Source organism: Vitis riparia, chromosome 12 (assembly GCF_004353265.1).
Source record: "Vitis riparia cultivar Riparia Gloire de Montpellier isolate 1030 chromosome 12, EGFV_Vit.rip_1.0, whole genome shotgun sequence".
NCBI classification, from domain to species: domain Eukaryota; kingdom Viridiplantae; phylum Streptophyta; class Magnoliopsida; order Vitales; family Vitaceae; genus Vitis; species Vitis riparia.
In genome coordinates, this window is record NC_048442.1 from 3,453,112 (window position 1) to 3,471,892 (window position 18,781).

Here is an 18,781-nt window from a genome sequence, read left to right on the forward strand (position 1 = left end):
TTTAATTAACAATCTAGTTTGACAACTTTTTTTTTTCAAAAAATTAATGAAAATAAATGGATATTAAATTGTGTTGGTTTAACTAAGTAATTAAATTGATTCTAATTTGTTTTAATTTAGAGTTGGTTTGTAATACTTCTTAAAAGTGTTTCTATCTCTAAAAATACTTTAAAACGTTTTTAAGGTATTTGACAATGTTTTAAAAAACACTTCTGAAAATTTATAAAAAAATAATTGATTTAATAGTGTTTTTACTCTGAAATGTTTTTTTTGTGAAAATGTTTTTTCTAAAATTATTTTTTGAAGAATCACATATAAATTGTTTTTACAGAAAACATTATAAGTGATTTTTGGGTTTTTCAAAGTGTTTCATAAAATTTGTCAAACACCTCATTTAAAAAATATATATATTTTTAGGGTAAAAATATTTCCTAAAATCACTGTCAAACGAAAAATGAATGTTTATTTTAAAAAATGCTTTTTAATTTCTTAAACATTTTTAAACACTTTTAAAAAAATGTTTTTAGTAAAAAACACTTTCATTAAAAGCACTACCAAACGTCTTATTAGAATGTGTTTAATAGTAAGTTTAGGAAATGTTTCTAACTTTTGTAACACTTAAATAATAAAAATTTTCAAGTGTTAAAAAGTTTAAAAGCATTTTCTAAAATTATTATCTACTCTAATAAAAATCAATCAAGTTAATTTGGAGTAGTTAGTCAATCCATACTAAACCGGGCTTACACCCAAAATATAGGCCCATGAACCTGTAAGCCTAAGCCCACAGTTTCTATATTCACTCCTACTTATCTGTAATATTAAGCAACAGTGAACACTAATTTCTAAAAATATTTTATTATTAATCTTTTACAAAATTGAAATATTTATACATTAATTATAAAATATAGTATCATTGCTTTGATATTATTTAATTTCATTAATATTTATTTATTTAATTTCTTTTTTAATATATTAAAATTACTTCAAAAATTTTGAATGTAAAAAAATATTTTTTTTAAATGTTCTTTTATGGAAATTTTGTTGAAAAAAGAATGAAATAAAAATATATAATTTTTTTTAGGTATGATTCTAGAAAATATAAATTATCAATATTTATTTTAGAAAATTTCATTTCATATTATATTTAATTAAAACATTTCTTTTAGAAAAAAAATAATACCATTCCTTTGATATTATTTAATTTCATTAATATTTATATACTTAATTTCCTTTTTTATATATTAAAATTAATTCAAAAAATTGTGAATGTAAATAAGAAATAAAATTAAGCTAAAAATATTTTTTTTTAAATGTTCTTTTATGGAAATTTTGTTGACAAAAGAATGAAATAAAAATATATAATTTAGTTTTAGGTATGATTCAAGAAAATAATAACTATCAATATTTATTTTAGAAATTTCCATTTCATATTATATTTAATTAAAACATTTCTTTTAGGTTTGGATAAAATCTAAAAAAAATGTATAAAATATTTGAAATATTCTTGAAAGATTTGGAACATGTTTGACAACTGTTTTCAATAATAATCTTTTTATTTTTCAGAACAAAAAACTGAAAAAACACGTTTCGTAACAAAAAAACTATTTTTAAAATTTTTTTTTATAAAAAATAAAAAATAAAGTGTTTTCTGAAAACATCTTTTAGTTTTTTTTTTCTTCCTATTTTCACTTATTTTTTAAGAGGAGTTTAAAAAAATAATCACACAAATATATTTAAAAATATTAAAAATAGGTTAAAAATATTTTAGGTTTTCAAACAAACTTTTATTTTACAAAACATTAGAAAACATTTTTTAAAAATAGTTTTAAAAAAGTGTTGAAGTGTTGTCACAGGCCATGTTTAATAATCATTTTTAAAAACAATTTTCTTTTATATATAATAAAAAAAAACCATATTTGACAATAAAAAATTATTTACTGTTCTTAAATATGGTGTTTTTAAAAAACAATTTTTAGTTATTTTCTATTATTTTCACTTTATTTTATAATGATAGTTTAAAAAAATAATTATACAAACATGTATAATGATTAAAAATAAATAATAAATATAAATTTTATTTTTAAATATATATTTAAAAATATTAAAAACAAGTTAAAAATATTTTAAATTTTCAAATATATTGTTGTTTAATAAAATATCATAAAAACAGTTGTTAAAAATTATTCTCAAAAATAATTTTTTAGAACTATTTTTGAAAATAATTACCAAACAAGTTATTGATGTCTAATTAATTATCCACCTAACAAAATACAAATATATCATATACATATATTGAAATAATTATTTATTTAGTAAGATCCACAGGAAATAAAATATTTTTAAAACTAAAATATCTAAATATAAATTCAAAATATTAAAAATATAATAATATCATGAAAATGGCATTTTTACTTCATTTATTATGGTTTTTTAAAAATTGAAATTATTGTAATTAAATAAAAGGTGTTTTGAGGGGTAAAAATGTAGATTAAGGTGTAAACAAGGTGAAAATGTAAATTAAAGTATTAAAAAGTTTAAAACCTATTTAGCAGTAATTCTAAAAAACGTTTTTAATTTTTCTAACACTTAAAATTTTTTATCATTCAAGTGCTAAAAAGGTTGAAAACATTTTCTAACATCACCGTCAAACGTACCCTTAGAAACTCTTTCTAAAATCATTATCAAATATACTATAATAAAAGTCAATCAAGTTAATTTGGAGTAGTTAGTCAATCCTCAATCCATACTAAACCGGGCTCACACCCAAAATATAGGCCCATGAACCTGTAAGCCAGCCCGAGGTCTAAGCCCACAGTTTCTATATTCACTCCTACTTATCTGTAATATTAAGCAACAGTGGACACTAATTTCTAAAAATATTTTATTTTTAATCTTTTACAAAATTGAAATATTTATATATTAATTAGAAAAAATAGTATCATTGCTTTGATATTATTTAATTTCATTAATATTTATATATTTAATTTCTGTTTTAATATATTAAAATTAATTCAAAAAATTATGAATGTAAATAAGAAATAAAATTAAGCTAATTTTTTTAAAAATGTTCTTTTATGGAAATTTTGTTGAAAAAAGAATGAAATAAAAATACATAATTTGTTTTAGATATGATTCTAGAAAATATAAATTATCAATATTTATTTTAGAAAATTTCATTTCATATTATATTTAATTAAAAAATTTCTTTTAGAAAAAAATAAAATATCATTCCTTTGATATTATTTAATTTCATTAATATTTATATATTTAATTTCCTTTTTAATATATTAAAATTAATTCAAAAAATTGTGAATGTAAATAAGAAATAAAATGAAGCTAAAAATATTTTATTTTAAATGTTCTTTTATGGAAATTTTGTTGAAAAAAGAATGAAATAAAAACATATAATTTGTTTTAGGTATGATTCTAGAAAGTATAAATTATCAATATTTATTTTAGAAATTTCCATTTCATATTATATTTAATTAAAACATTTCTTTTAGGTTTGGATAAAATCTAAAAAAAATGTATAAAATATTTGAAATATTCTTGAAAGATTTGGAACATGTTTGACAACTGTTTTCAACAATAATCTTTTTATTTTTCAGAACAAAAAACTGAAAAAACACGTTTCACAACAAAAAAACCTATTTTTTTTTGTTATAAAAAATAAAAATAAAGTGCTTTCTGAAAACATCTTTTAGCAGTTTTTTTTTCTCTATTTTCACTTATTTTCTAAGAGGTGTTTAAAAAAATAATCACACAAATATATTTAAAAATATTAAAAATATTTTAGGTTTTCAAACAAACTTTTATTTTACAAAATATTAAAGAACATTTTTCAAAAATAGTTTTAAAAATTTGTTCTCACAAGGCATGTTTAATAATTATATATATATAACACATTTGACAACTGAAAATTGTTTTCTGTTATTAAATATAGTGTTTTTAAAAAACATCTTTTAGGTATTTTCTATTATTTTCACTTTGTTTTTTTTATGATAGTTTTAGAAAATAATTATATAAATATGTATAATGATTAAAAATAAATTATAAATATAAAAATTATTTTTAAAAATATTAAAAATAAGTTAAAAATATTTTAGATTTCAAGATATGTTTTTGTTTTATAAAATATCATAAAATAATTGTTAAAAATTATTCTAAAAAATTATTAGTTAAAATAATTACCAAACAAGTTTTTGATGTCTAGTTTATTATTCACCTAACAAAATACAAATATATCATATTGAAATAATTATTTATTTAGTAAGATTCACAGGAAATAAAACATTTTTAAAACTAAAATATCTAAATATAAATTCAAAATATTAAAAATATAATAATATTATGAAAATGGCATTTTGACTTCATTTATTATGGTTTTTAAAAAATTGAAATTATTGTAATTAAATAAAAGGTGTTTTGAGGGGTGAAAATGTAAATTAATGTGTAAACAAGTAGCTCCCATTGGTTGAGAGGTCATGGGTGTTTACCGCAGGGGGAATATACTGGAGGCGACCTCTGAGTTAAGGGAGTCGCAAATCTAGAATACCGACTCTCTCTCTCTCTTCTCGCTCCGTTGATTTCACTCTCTCTCCGCCGATTGCCATGGCCTCCGCCGTCGGATCCGCCGCCCTTTCCCTCCTTGCTCTGTACCTCGCCCTCCTTCTCCTCGTCTCGCCGGCCTCCGCCTCCGACTATGATCACAAGGTCAACCTCTCCCCCTCTCATTCTCATTTTCTCGTGTTCTATCCCGGGTCGTGACTCCGGGGTTTTAACTAGTAGATCTTGTTGATTTCTTGGATTTGGTTCAGATCTGGAGGTTAATTGCTGTTTCTTGATCATTTTGGTTTTGTTTGGTGTTTTTAGCCTGTGATCAGATGGCTGGGTTTTGTGGGCATAGTGTGTTTTTCTTGTTGAAAATTCAGCAGCTCATTGTGGTTCTTTTTTATTAATTTCTGAATTTTTTATTTTTAAAATTTTTTTTAAGGCGTGTGATGTTGTGGTTTGATGCGTAGGGCTTAGATCTCAAGTAGGTTTTCTGGTTCTCGTTGTCTTGGATCTTTCCTGTGCTGATGAAATTTATAATTTTTACCTTTTTTTGTTATTTCTTTACGGTATTTATGTCTTATGTTTATAAATGACGTGATGGAGATAGAGTGAAGGAGGTGATTCTGGCAATGGGTGTGGCAGCAGCTTGTATAATTTTTTTAGCCCATTAGGTCAGTTATAAAGCAAATGAGTTAACTTTGGTTGCATTTTTTTGTTTCTGTGCACAGATTTGAAGATTCTGAGGTTCAAGTGTGTTAGAAACCCTAAAAACTAGTTCAATGAGGCTATAAATGCAATGTTAATCTCAAAAAATGTTGGATAACTTAAATTTTAAGTTGAAGGAGGCAGCCCTTTTGGTGTAGTGTAAAGATTGAAATAAAAAACTCAGCGGTGAATAATAAAAAATGGAGATGAAGTGAATTACATGCCATAACTGTTTTGAATAGTAGTTTTGTGATTGCCTATTTTTGGGTGGAAGGCATGAGCTTTTAGGAGCTTAACCCCAAGATCTACTGTAAAGTGTAAGTCTCAAAAGATGTTTAAACTACAAGACGGTGGTGAGTTTAGGTAACTATTTGATTATATTATACTATGAGGAAAGGTGTGTGTGGATTTTGGGGGGGGGGGGGTTTATTGATTTCAATTGTTCTGATTTTGGTAGAAGCTGATGAATTTATAAAACGTGTAGAAAAGATCATGGAAGGAAAATTGAAAAAGGAATTGAATTGTGAGTTCAAAACTGAAGGATGGGATAGAGCGCAAGGGAATAGGTTCCATCTAAATTCCTTGTATGTGATGAACCCTGTCTTTGAAAGTAAAACTGGCTTCTTTTTTGCCATATGGTTATAAAACACTTATATGTGACCTCCATCCTACAGAAAGAAATACAATCTTGTAATAAAATGGATGATCCTCTTTTTTTTAATTGACAAAGATCATATATATTTACAATGCCTAACAAAAGGGTGCACAAAAGCACACATGGTGAATACAAAGGTGCCAAAAGGTCAACAAAAGCATAGGAATACACTAAAAATAATTCCCTTGGCTTACTTAGAGCTTAACTGAGATAAAACCAGTCAGAAGGAAAGAACAATCTCCTATGTACACTCTAGCCCACTACAAAAATTATACGTAAAGATTGTTTAATTGTTTGATCCCCCTTTTCAGTGGTTATCAAATGCTAACTAAACCTCTCCTTACAAAAAGTTTGAAATAAGCATAGAGGAGCAGTTTTTCAAGATTTCTTCCTCTTCTCTTGGACAAAAGATCCTTGTTAGCTCAAAAGGGCAGCTCTCACTGTAGAGTGCGTCACCCACTCTATCCTATATAATGGCTAAGTTCGTTACCATAGCATGACCCCCTTTGAGTGGTGTGGGAGGGTGTGATCAATTGTTGTTTCTTCTTTTTTGTGCAAATTGCATCCATTTAGAATTCTCCAACGCTTCCTTTGAGTTGATCCAAATTTAATATTCTTCCACATATAGCTTCCCAAACAAAAAACCTAGCTTTCATTGGGCCAAGGATTACAAACTGTATGTGTGGGGAACAACTCCATTCTATCATTATGGGAGGAGGAATAGAAATATTTAACTAAGAATTTTGCCACATTTCAAGTTTAGTTAAACCATCTTATCCTCTACATCACTATACATCGTTTTCACTCCTACTTATGAAGCCGTCTTGTGAACTTGGTTCCAACAACCCTCCTTCCCTTCCTGTTCTCATGCCTTGACTATCTGTGCATCTTTGGCTGTGGCTATTGAGAATGTGGGAAAAGCCTTCCCTAGGGGTTCATCACAACACCATCCATCTGTCCAAAACTTCAAGCTCAGCCCATTTTCCACCCTGAAACTTGTTATACTTTTAAGGTCCTCGGACCCCATTTTGATAGCCTTCCACACACCCATCCTATGCAATAATAATCGAAAAATCTCTCTCAACCTTTAATCTCTTAAATACATTTTACTCATAAGAGAGCAAGGGAATCCCTTGATAGCATTACCAAATCCAACCAGCCTAATTAAGCTGTCAACGATCATACCCCCATGTGTTCATGCGCACAACATAGCCTTTAATAACCTTGGGATGTGGTTGATTGTAAGATGTGGTTTTTATCAGAAACTTTTCTGATTAGGAGACTTTCTTTCAGAAGCCGTACTCATATAGCCTAAGTAGAGGGGTGGAAGATAGAATGGTGATTGCAAGTTGATGTTACTTTCAGTTTTCTTTTCAAGTTGTTGACAAGTGTTTGTGAGTAAAACTTCCCCGAAAGGAAAAAAATGTTGTCCTTCACCTTCTACAGTTATAAAGGTGGCTTTCTCAGGTGGAAACTGGTGTTGAACGGATGTTTCGATATTGAAAATCTTGATTGTGAGAAATTGAGATATCCAAGAAGGTTTGGTATGTGTAATTGGTGATGAAATCAATGGGTTGCCTCCTTTTTATTTCAAGTGGTGTTGAATTTGTGCAATGAAGTTGTTACTGTCCATGGTGTTTTTTGGTGAAAGACCTCAGGCGTTGGAGTTGAAAGTTGATTCCTATACATCCAAACATAAAATGAAAAGCTTACACAAATAATTTGTCTCTTCCAAGGTCAATGATGCCATGAAAAAAAATTTAGTAAAGCTCCTGCCAATGCTGCTTTTATTATTCTGTACATTCGAAGAGTGAAAAACCTCCTTAACATAAGTCCAGGGATTCAAAGCCCCAGAAAATTCTGTCTCATTGACTGTATATGTACCATACTGCACATAATTGGCTGTCCTCATAAATCAATTGAGAAGTTGCCTCAATCCATCAGAATGCAAATAATCCTCTTGATTGAGTCACTCCTTGGATTAATCAATGACCGTTTCTCTTCTCTCATTGACTTGATTCTTGAAGAGGTAAGCTTGAATGAAAACATTGATGTCTAGGTCATTTATCATCCCTATTATGTGCTAGATGATGGGTTTTCACAATTGCAAATGCTTGAACTACTGCCACATCAAGTTCTTGATAAGTTTTGGATGCTTAGAATGCATTCACATGTTCATATTAAACTCAATTTGGGACACAATTGCCTATATACAAATTTTGAGGACACAAAATCCCAATATTCTATATAAATTTTGTTAATCTGAAGTTATATTATATGCTTGCGTATATCAATTTTATTTATCTTAGTTTAGTTATCTTAGGGTTTTGAACTTAAGTCACTTCAATCATTTGTTAACTTGAATTTCATACTCTGTGGAAAAAGGTTTCTTCACCTCCCATCTTTTCTTATGCTGATTTAATTTTTTATTTATTATTTGGCCTTCTATCCACCATGTCAGGCTTCCATTTTTATGTTGTCATGCTACATCAGATGGCACCAATTTTTTCCCATCAGCTGTCACCTTCCCCATGTTTAGTGTCTGATAGTGGACTTACTTGCTTTCTGTTTATAATTCTGATCAATCTCCATGCTTCACTTATATTTCAGGATAGGAATTTCTTAGAATTAGGCATCTTAGTGATAAGGTGGTGCAAGTTGAGTTGAATTGAAACTTCTACTTGTATTTTTCATTACTTTAGTTACTTTAATTGTCCCATTTCTAAATGATTGAATCCTATTATGAATGTCCCAATCCTCCCCCCCTTTTTGTCAATCTGCATCACAAACTATATTGTTGAACAATATGTATTTTATGCTACTTCTGTAGTTACTTTCCGTAAGTAGCTCAAATTACAGCTCTGGCTTTTGTTCCAGATGCACTTTGTTGACAGTTTTTTAATTTTGTCTTGCAGTATCAGCAGAATGAACCGGTTACCCTTTGGGTAAATAAGGTTGGACCTTACAATAATCCACAAGAAACGTACAATTATTATAGTCTTCCATTTTGTCGTCCTCCTGGCAAAGCTGTTCACAAATGGATTGGCCTTGGTGAGCTCCTGGGCGGAAATGAGCTTATTGAAAGCCAGATTGATATAAAGTTTCAAAGTATGTGTATGATTACCTCTTCCTCTTAATATCCTTTTTTTTTAATGATTGAAGGATGGTTAAAATGTAATATCTGCATCATTTGATTTTGGTTGGCAGAAAATGTGGACAAGGGTGTGATATGTCAACTTGAACTTGATGAAGCAAAGGTCAAACAGTTCAAGGATGCTATTGAGAATAATTATTGGTTGGAATTCTTCGTGGGTATGTTCTGCGTTATATTCTTCTATATGATGCATGATGAAACTTAGGTATTGGCTGTCAATATTAAAATATTCATTCAATACACATATAAATGCCATGAAAAGATGGCGCTGAGAACACATGGAATCTTGAATCATATTTTGTATTATAAATGGTCTAATGAATTTTAAGTTAAACATCATTGAGAGGGGAAGGGACAGAAATGCAACTCTTTGATATTGCATAATCTCCTCTTTGGATCATTACAATATGTGTAACTAGCACTGTATTTGGCAATGTTTCTTTTTTCTTTTTTTCCTCTTGATAGGTAAAGTAAACGTTTATTAAAAATGCCAAAAAAGCGTCCCAAAAGTACACTGAGGGTATACAACGAGTGCCTAAAGTGCCACCAAAAAATAAAGAGGGACAACAAAAAATGACACCCCTCAACAAGATCCTATTCGATCCGCAAAATCTATAATAGAAAAAGGGCGAAGAGCTATAAATAATTTGGACCACACTAAAAGATTACAAAGAAAAATAAGTTTAATCCCTTGGTCAAAATGTTCTTCGTTATTGAATGCCCTATTGTTCACTGTTTTCCAAATTGTCCAAAAGAGGCATAGAGGAGCAACTTACTACACCTTTTTCCTTTTTCTATCCAAGAAAGACCTGTGCCAACTTAAGAGCCTCTTTCTCATAGAGGAGAGCACCTAAGACACACCAAAAAGAGAAAACATAAGATGCCATACAACCCTTGTCTTGTCAAAGTGGATGATGATATGATCAATCGATTCTTCTTCTTTGTGACAAAGAAAAATCTATTTGCCGCAGACCACACTCGCCTCTGGATGTGATCCAAAGTTAAAATTTTGTTCCAAGTGGCTTACCAAGCAAAGAAGCCCACTTTGGGCGACACCTAAAAGTTCCAAATAACACTTGTCAAGAAAGCAATTGGTCTTCTAGACTCCAAATCCTTGTAAAGGGCTTTAACAAAAAATTTCCCATTCTTTACCCTTGTCCATAACAACTTATCCTCCTCATCCTTGCACACCCTCCACCCTTGCAACCTCAAGAGGAACAATTCCACTATATCCACCTCCTAATCATTGAGCCGCCTAGAAAAAATGGGGTCTCCAACAAACCCAATCAATTGAAAAGATCTAGATATCGTCCACCCAAGCCTCCTTAGGAGTGGCTAGAGCAAATAAAGAAGGGAAAGAGATCCTTAGCGGTTCGTCTCCACACCACTTGTTTGTCTAAAATCTCACCTTCCTCCCATTACCTATTGAATAAGCAACTTTCCTACTCAGAATGTCCCAATCTTTCCTAATTGCTTTCCATAATCCTACCTCATGCCCATCTTTCACTTTGTGGGATCGCCACGCGCCATCTTCTTCCCCATATTTTCCGTTAATTACTTTATTCCAAAAAGCCCCCTTTCCTTCGTATAATGCCAACTTCATTTCTTTTTTCTTTTTTTGATAGGTAAATGCACAAAGATATATTAGATAAAGGATGCTTGAAAGGTGACCCAAAGCATACAGGGAGTATACAAGCGTCACCTAAAAAAACAACAAAAAACAAGCACTCACCGGCCCTCAACAAGAACCCAACCAGTCCGCAAAGTTAAACAAAGTTAAGGGGCCTACAACTATAAAAGATTTAGCCCAGGAAAAGAGATTACAAACAAAGGAATTTTTCAATCTTTGAATCGACAATACCTCATTATCAAAGACTATTCTATTTCTTTCCTTCCAAACCGTCCAAAAGAAACAAAGAGGGATTGCCCGCCAAACCTTTCTATGCTTCTTGTCCTTAAAAGAAACATACCAACTTAAGAGAGTGTCTCTAACTGTAAACGGAAGAACCCAATTAACACCAAATAAAGAAAACACAAGATCCCACAAAACCTTCGCCTTAGAGCAATTAACACCAACTTCATTTCTTATTCAGTGCTCCAGGGCAAGAGTGTTATGGGAGTTATTGTTTGCTCTTTTTGGTGTTACTTGAGTCCTTCCTTTTTCGGTTAGAGATACCCTTAGTGGTTGGTGTGGCTTTAACTTGGGCAAGAAGCGTAGAAAGGTGTGGAAGGTAGCCCCTTTGTGTATTTTTTGGGCGGTTTGGAAGGAAAGAAACAGGATTGCTTTTGATAATGAGGAGCTTTCGATTCATAGGTTGAAAAATTCTTTTGTATGTAACCTTTGGTTGTGGACTAAGTTGGTTGTAAATGATGGTCCTCTTCCTTTACTCTGTTTTTTTGATTGGATAGGTTCTAGTTGAGGGCTGGTTTTGTATTTCCTCTTCTTTTTTTGTGCCCTTTGGCGCCTCTTGTATACTCCCTGTATGCTTTTGGGTTAGCCTCAAGGTGCCTTATTCTAATATATGCTTTTTGTGTGTTTGCCTATCAAAAAAAAAAAAAAATGCCAACTTCATTTCAAAAAACCTCCTTTTCTTTTGTTTGAGCATACGATAGCCCACCTTACCAAAATGGTGTTTTCACTCTAAAGCCCATCCTCTCCAAAGAAAGTCCCTTTGGATTTGCTCTAGCCTCAATATGATTGCCCTTGGGATGCAAAAAAAGGGACCTAAAATAGATAGATATGCTAGAAAGCGTGCTACGGATTAAGGTAAGTTTCCCACCTTTGGAAATGTACTTACTACCTTTTCCATAACCCTATTCTTTTGTGAAACCTCTCCTTTACACCTTCCCAAACTGAGACAAACTTATAAGGTGCACCTAACGAAAGGCCCAAGTATGAAGAAGGGAGGGCATCGACCTTGTACCCAAACTCTTGAGCCAACTCTTCTACATTCTCCACACTCCCCATTGGAATTAGTTCGCTCTTTTCCAAATTTACTTTCAACCCAGAAATGGCCTCGGACCACATGAGCAACCAATTCAAGTAGGTCAACTGATCTTGAGAAGGTTTATAGAAAACTAAAATATCATTAACAAACAACAAATGAGAGACTTCCCCTTCCCCACCTCTACCTCTCACCCGCTAACTAGCCAAGAAACCATCGACCTTAGTCTATTAAGCAGACAACTGAGAGTCTCCATGACAATCACAAATAAGTTGGAAGAGAGAGGGTCCCCCTTGCCTCAAACTTCGAGAGCTTCGAAAGAATCTTGATGAAGAACTGTTAATAAGGACCAAAACACTTACAATAGAAATACACCCATTGATCCGCCTGAGCTGTTTTCTCCAAAACCCATCTTGTTAAGAACCAAAAGTAAGAAATCTCAATTGACATGGTCATAAGCCTTCTCGATATCAAACTTGGAGATTAAACCTATCAATCTTGCATATTAATTCACAATCATTGCTTTTTAGCAACGATTTAATAGCTTCATTGACAATCAAAGATGCCTCCAAAATTTGTCTGCCCTCCATAAAAGCATTTTGGGAACAAGACGCCACCTTTCCCATAACCTTCTTTATTTTGTTTGCTAGCACTTTAGCTAACAACTTGTAAAGACTATCCACCAAACGTACAGGCCTAAAATATTGAAGTTCTTTAGCTTCCTCTTTCTTCGGAATTATCACCAAGAATGAAGCATTCAAACTCTTCATAAATCTGCCATGCTCATGAAAGTCCCTAAAGAAACCCATTACCTCATCCTCCACAAAATCACAATTGAATTGCTAAAACGTGAAGGAAAAACCATCCAGTTTTGAAGCTTTATCCCCATTTAGATTTGAGAGAGCTTTGAACACCTCTACCTTAGAGAATGGAACCTCCAGCAAAGCTGCCTCATCGCCTCCTAAAACATCAAAGGTCAGCCCCATGCAACTAGGTCTCCAGTCCCCATTTTCAGCCAACAGAGATTGAAAGGCTTGTACCTCCCCAGCTTTAATCTCTGTCTCCTCAAAGACCCTATTACCATTTATTTTGATCCTGACCAGGGAATTCCTTCTCCTATGAGCATTAGCCATTTTATGAAAGATTTAATCAAGATTGCATTATCTTGTGTCTTGAGTGTAAGAAAAACTTTTACATTGTACAAAGTCGAAGAACAATTTTAACAAGTGTCCTTAGTGACAGGAAGTGGATTACTGGAAAGTAGTTTTCAAGAAAGGGGGAGAACTGTATTGAGTAGCTGATCTAGAAACCTTTTTCAGACCGCTTTAAACATGAATCCTTGTTTTCAATTGAAAATAAAAATAGCCGAAAAGATAAAACAAAATTCTGGTTGTTTAACTTAAATAACAGACACCTTTCTTGGCCTGCTGATGGCTTTTGATGACCATGGAGTTAAGAATTTTTGTGGGTTCAATTCTTCCTAGCATCCAAAAATAAAGTGGTAAACTGATAAGGGAAAAAAATAACTAAAAAAATCAGTAGTTACCAGATGACCTGTCTAAGTGAGGAGGTACCTGGCAGACCTTTTTGTTTGAGACTCACTACTTGAGTATTTTTTCCCTCTTGCATGTTCTTTTGTTGTGTTCTTCGTACACATCTTTTGGGGTTGCAACTTTTTTGCTTTTCTATGCTTTTTTCAAAGTGGTTTGTTTGAATTTTTTTTAAATAAGCACACTGAAAATAGTATTAATAGAAAAATAAAAATAATATGAAGGGAAGTTTGTTTGAAAAATATCTCCTTGTAGTATTTCTTCTGGCTTCTTTATTGTTTCTAAAAAGAAACATATTAAAGCTATGATAGAGATTCAAAATGGTGAAAGATTATATGCTGAATGTCATCACTTCATTTTAGTTCAATCTAGCTCCAAAATAGAACATGTTGATTTTTTACTATTTAGAGAAGTGAAGTTGAAAAATAACATAGAAATTAGTGCAGGATTCTGTTTTGTCCTTTCTAGTCTTGTGCAATCAATAACCATAAAAGCCTTTAGATCAACTAATAGCTAAAATAGGAAGCGATTTCCCCTAAGTTTGCTTTATGCCCATACTATGAAGTCAAATGTTTGTATATTACCAGATAGGTGTTGATGTGTAACATGTTCATTTGATGATCATTTTGTTTCTATGTGACATTTTGATGAGTTTCAAGGTTCCTTTTTATCCTTTTGTGCTTTCTTTGAAATTTCTTTTATCCACACCTATTATAATTTGTTGGCATACATCCTTATTTTTTGTGGCCTTTTTCATGATCTCAATTTCTCTGTTGGCTGGTGCGCTGCATGCAAGTCCAGATGATCTGCCTTTGTGGGGTATGTATTTATTTAACTACTGTCCTGTGCGTATAGTATTTTAGATACTTAATTTGATGTGTTATTACTTGATTTACTCTATTGTTGAATGTATTAGGTTATGTTGGTGAGCTGCATCCTGATAAAAACAGTGATAACAAGCACGTGCTTTTCACACATAAGAATATCAGCATTACATACAACAAAAATCAGGTTTGTGGTTTGTTAACTTTCATATAAATCATATGATGGGTCTTCTTGGGATCACGTCTGACAATGCTCTAAGTTTCTATTCATGCAGATTATTTATGTTAATCTTTCTCAAGAGAACCCAAAACCGATGGAAGCAGGAAGAACATTAGACATGACATATTCTGTTAAATGGATTCCTACTACTGTCACTTTTGCTCGTCGTTTTGATGTTTATCTGGATTACCCTTTCTTTGAACACCAGGTGAATATTTCTTATTGGTACTCACCAAATTAGAAAAATGAATAGGGCTATTAGTTGCAACTTTCTTCAATGCACTTCCCTCTTAATAGCCCCATGTGTTTACCTGCTGAAAGTTTTATTATAATTCTCTATCTCTGTCTTTAGAGTTTCTAACTGCAAAAATTTAGATTCCCTTGGACTAATGCCAATTTAGTTGAGTTTTAAGGATTGTCTTATATTTTATATGAATTCGATAATCTTATTTAGTTCATTTAATAAACTTCCACATATTGAGTTGTGAATGCATTCTGCAATGTGCAGATTCATTGGTTCTCCATTTTTAATTCTTTCATGATGGTTATCTTCCTCACTGGTTTGGTGTCAATGATCTTAATGCGAACCCTTAGAAATGACTATGCTAAATATGCTCGGGAAGATGATGATCTGGAGACTCTGGTGACACTCTCAACTTTTGTTTATATTCTTTTTCCTTTAATTGGTTTGTGGGATTTCCATTTCTTTTAATTGTAACCATTTTAACATGTAATTCTCAGGAAAGAGATGTGAGTGAAGAGTCTGGCTGGAAGCTTGTTCATGGGGATGTTTTCCGGCCTCCTCCCAATTTAGTTCTACTTTCAGCTGTTGTTGGCACAGGTGCTCAGCTAGCGTTGCTTGTTCTCCTTGTCATCTTATTGGCAATTGTTGCAATGTTGTATATCGGGTATGTTCAGAACTAACTATGAAATGTATTGAATGATCTCTATTTTGGAGCTGTTGTCTTTGAATGATTGTTGCTTCATTATAATTATTGGGATGGAAGTGCATATTATGTATATGTATCATGAGCATGTTATGGTGCTGAACATGATTATAAAGAAGGTAAATTTGGGCTTGTTTGGGGTATTCATTGTGTGAATTATTGTACCAAGGGTTTTCTACTTAGTTAACTCAGTAGTAAAAGGTAGTCAACATTAGATTAAAGATTGCAGTAACCAAAATTGCTGATTACCTGGTAAGAAAGTTGCATTATTGCATGTATTTTCTGTAGTCATTTTGTAGCAAGTATTTTGGTGGTCCTGTAGCAAGTATGATAGTGATACTGTATGAAGCTGTGTTGTAGCTGGTGTTCTTCATGTCGGGATAGCCATGAGTTATTAGTTTAAAGGTTTATTAGTTCTTTTATTCTTCTAAATGGCAAACAAATATCATTAACAAAATAAGGGATGGACAATGTATGAAGATTCATAATGAATAGTGAGAAATCCTTTGCATAAAAAATCAATCAACTAATGGATAATACGGTGCCTTCTATTAATACCGTCAAATGAGATAACAGGCAGAAGATCTTAATGATTTTAGGCCTATAAGTTTGGTGGGTAGCATTTATAAGTTATTGGCTAAAGTGTTTGCTAGTAGGCTTAAAAATATGGTGAGTAAGGTGGTCTCCAAGCTCTAGAATGCCTTTGTGGAGGGAAGGCAAATTCTAGATGCCATGCTTATAGGCAATGAAACAATTGACTCTGTTGAAAAGCAACAATTGCGGGGTGCTATGTGAGCTTGACATTAAGAAGGCTTATGATCAATTTAAATTAAGACTTCATGCTTTCAGTATTGGACAAGATGGGCTTTGGGCAAAAGTAGATTAGTTGGGCGAGATGGTGCATATCAACAAGTTTCTTGGTTCTTGTGAATGACACTCCTTTTGGCTTTTTTCAAAGCTCCAAGGGCTTGAGGTAGAGGGGTCCACTCCCGTCATATTTGTTTGTGCTAGTAATGGAGGCACTTAGTTGCCTTCTTGGGAGGGCTCGTGAGGGTGGTTGTTTGTCAAGTTTCAAGGTGAGGGATAGAGATGGAGAGGGAGTGGAGGTTTCTTATTTTTCGTTTGTCAATGATACTTTCATGTCTTGTGAGGTCACTCATACTCAAATGACCTGTTTAAGTTTGTTATTTATTTGGAATTCATGGGTTTCACTTAAGGTGATTTTTTTTCCCTCTGCTTTGGAGGTGACTTTGGGAAAAGTTGTCATTAGATTAGCTTCAAAGGAGAGGGTGGATGGTGGCTAATAGATGTTTCCTTTATCATATCCAGGACAAGTCAATTGACCACATCCTATTTTCATTGTGGTAAGATGAGGGTTTTGTGGCAGCTATTGTTCTCTCTTTTCGGTATATCTTAGGTGTTACCTTCCTTCGTAAGAGGGGCCTTGTTAGTATGGCGTGGCTCCTTTGTCAAAAGGGAATGAAAAAAGGTAGGGGGAGCAGCTCCTTTGTATCTCTTTTGAACAATTTGGAAGGAGAGAAATAGAATATCGTTTGAAGACAAGGACCTTTCCGATCAAAGACTGAAAAGCTTGCTTCTTTGTAACTTGTTATCTTGGACCAAGTGGTATATAGTTGAAGGCCCAATGTCCTTATTGGACTTCGTTGAGTGGTTGGGTTCTTATTGAGGGGGAGGGAGTGGTTTTTTGTTGTCCATTTTCCTTTTTCTTTTTACACCTTTTGGCAACCTTTGTATATATCTTGTGTACTTTGGTGCGCTCTTTTTTACTTATTTTATTTATACTATCTTTAATTACCCATTAAAAAAAAATGCCATGAGCTTCTATTCTTTGTGGAAACCCAGTAAATAACAATGAAAGAATTTGCTTGAAAGGAGATTTGTGATTGTCATGGATGATGCCTCTTCCTAACCCTCCACTAAAATCTAGAATCTCTATTTCAGTGCCCAATAATTCCTTCTGGCCAAGAGTAAACTTAAAGAATGTCTCCATTGTCATCCCTATCAGCACAATGCTTGTTTGACCCAGATTTCCCTGAAATTGCCCATCAAAGTTCAACTTAAGGCTCCTTGAGGGGAAAGGAATTCATTGAAAAATAGCATTTGTATTACCCACTTCTTCTAGCAGATGCTGCAGATGGCTGGCCCAGACCATTGGTATTCAAATTGCATGGATTGCTAGAGAATTCCTCATCAACCAAAATTCAAAGGGATGCCAGGAAGCAAACTCTTTCCAACGTATCACACATTTATTCAAGCACACAACATGCGTCTCTGTTAAGCACTTTATAAGAGGTCCTATATAAATATGCAAATGCTTTGAATTTATTTCTGGATATCACTTAAGACTTTCCATATTAATTTAGCATGATAAAGTGGACAAATTCCATCTTCTAGAATCTAGAGTGGAATTGGAAGGAGGATTTGGAGGTAACAAACCCTACCTACCCATATAACAATATTGCTCATGGGATAGAGGTGGACAAATAAAATTTTCCTATATATGGGTTATCAATTGTACTGTCATATTGGTCTTTATGGAAATCAAAATTCTAGGGGTCACACTGTGTTGTAGAGATAAAAGAAATCTGTAATGTGCCTTACCTTCTTTCTCTTCTTTTTTTCTTCCCCTTCTCTTAGTTTCTTTTGCAATTATACAATGTCTTCTTGTTTAAACAAAATTCACATATTAGACCATCAAAATAAATGGAAACCCTAATTATGCTCGTAAGTCCTCTTTTATCAAATTTCTAATCAACCTTAAAATAATCTATTGCAAAACATCCTGCACCATATTGTTTGCATCAGACATGATTCTTTTCTCTTATATATTCTTCTATAGAAATATTATTTTAGGTATGGTTTTTTCCCCTTATATCTAACTAATGGCCTAGATGTATAGGTGTACTAATATCTTACTAATTGCCTTCATCTATAGGTGTACTGAAGTACAACTTTGTATTGTGATCTTAGGATCCATTCTTGCTTTGGTCTGTTTTCCAGTTGTATTAGGTTTGTCATTTGTGTTTGTTTTCTTGATATTTTGCTTGCTACTTCATCTCATCACCAAACTATGATCTGTTTATGTGGCTCAGGAGAGGAGCAATTGTCACAACTTTTATAGTATGTTATGCTCTGACATCATTCATTTCGGGTTATGTGAGTGGCGGGATGTACTCACGCAATGGTGGTATGTACTTAATCCATCA

The 18,781-nt window shown here is 32.3% G+C and overlaps 1 protein-coding gene across 1 annotated transcript in view; it reads left to right on the forward strand.

The window, feature by feature from the left end:
• Positions 1-4,524: 4,524 nt before the first annotated feature.
• The window catches only part of LOC117926842 (transmembrane 9 superfamily member 1-like), an 18,456-nt gene continuing 4,199 nt past the window's right edge, over positions 4,525-18,781 (forward strand). Inside the window, exons 1-9 of the mRNA XM_034846132.1 lie at positions 4,525-4,713; positions 8,830-9,022; positions 9,122-9,226; positions 14,365-14,382; positions 14,480-14,574; positions 14,663-14,815; positions 15,116-15,250; positions 15,349-15,515; positions 18,668-18,762. Coding sequence (XP_034702023.1) covers positions 4,612-4,713; positions 8,830-9,022; positions 9,122-9,226; positions 14,365-14,382; positions 14,480-14,574; positions 14,663-14,815; positions 15,116-15,250; positions 15,349-15,515; positions 18,668-18,762 — 1,063 coding nt within the window. The 5' untranslated portion in view covers positions 4,525-4,611. The remainder of the gene's footprint in view (positions 4,714-8,829; positions 9,023-9,121; positions 9,227-14,364; positions 14,383-14,479; positions 14,575-14,662; positions 14,816-15,115; positions 15,251-15,348; positions 15,516-18,667; positions 18,763-18,781) is intronic.